General features: G+C 62.6%; 1 protein-coding gene across 1 annotated transcript in view; it reads right to left on the bottom strand.

Annotated features, from left to right (window-relative positions):
- LOC104133006 (insulin receptor-related protein) overlaps positions 1–340 on the bottom strand; it is a gene marked incomplete at its 3' end in the record, with an annotated part of 21161 nt that overhangs the window by 2410 nt on the left and 18411 nt on the right. The window contains exons 15-16 of the mRNA XM_035901745.1: positions 256–340; positions 89–159 (exon numbers count right to left, since the gene is read on the bottom strand). Of these exons, the coding sequence (XP_035757638.1) occupies positions 89–159; positions 256–340 (156 nt within the window). The remainder of the gene's footprint in view (positions 1–88; positions 160–255) is intronic.

Here is a 340-nt window from a genome sequence, read left to right on the forward strand (position 1 = left end):
ATCTCCATCCCCAATCCCACCAGCATGGCCCCAGCAAGGGAAGGGGCCAGCAGACCCCACGAGGACACCCCTGCCCATCCCTACGTACTGTCCGAGGCACTGAAGTACTCAGGGTTGACGGAGGCGTACAGCGTCCCGCTGGGGTACCCGTCATTGCTCCTGTGAGGGGTGGGCATCACTCAGAGGATGGGGGGTGAGGGGGGCACCTCCCCACGACCCTTTCCCAGCCCTGGGTGTGCAGGGGGGGGTCTCTACCTCTTCTTGTTGTAGAAGAAGACGAAGACGGCGAGGCAGGAGATGAGCACCATGAGGACCACAGGTGTGACGGTGAGCAGGATGT

The sequence above is a fragment of the Egretta garzetta genome, unplaced genomic scaffold (assembly GCF_000687185.1).
Source record: "Egretta garzetta isolate BGI_Z169 unplaced genomic scaffold, ASM68718v1 scaffold839, whole genome shotgun sequence".
Taxonomy (NCBI): Eukaryota; Metazoa; Chordata; class Aves; order Pelecaniformes; family Ardeidae; genus Egretta; species Egretta garzetta.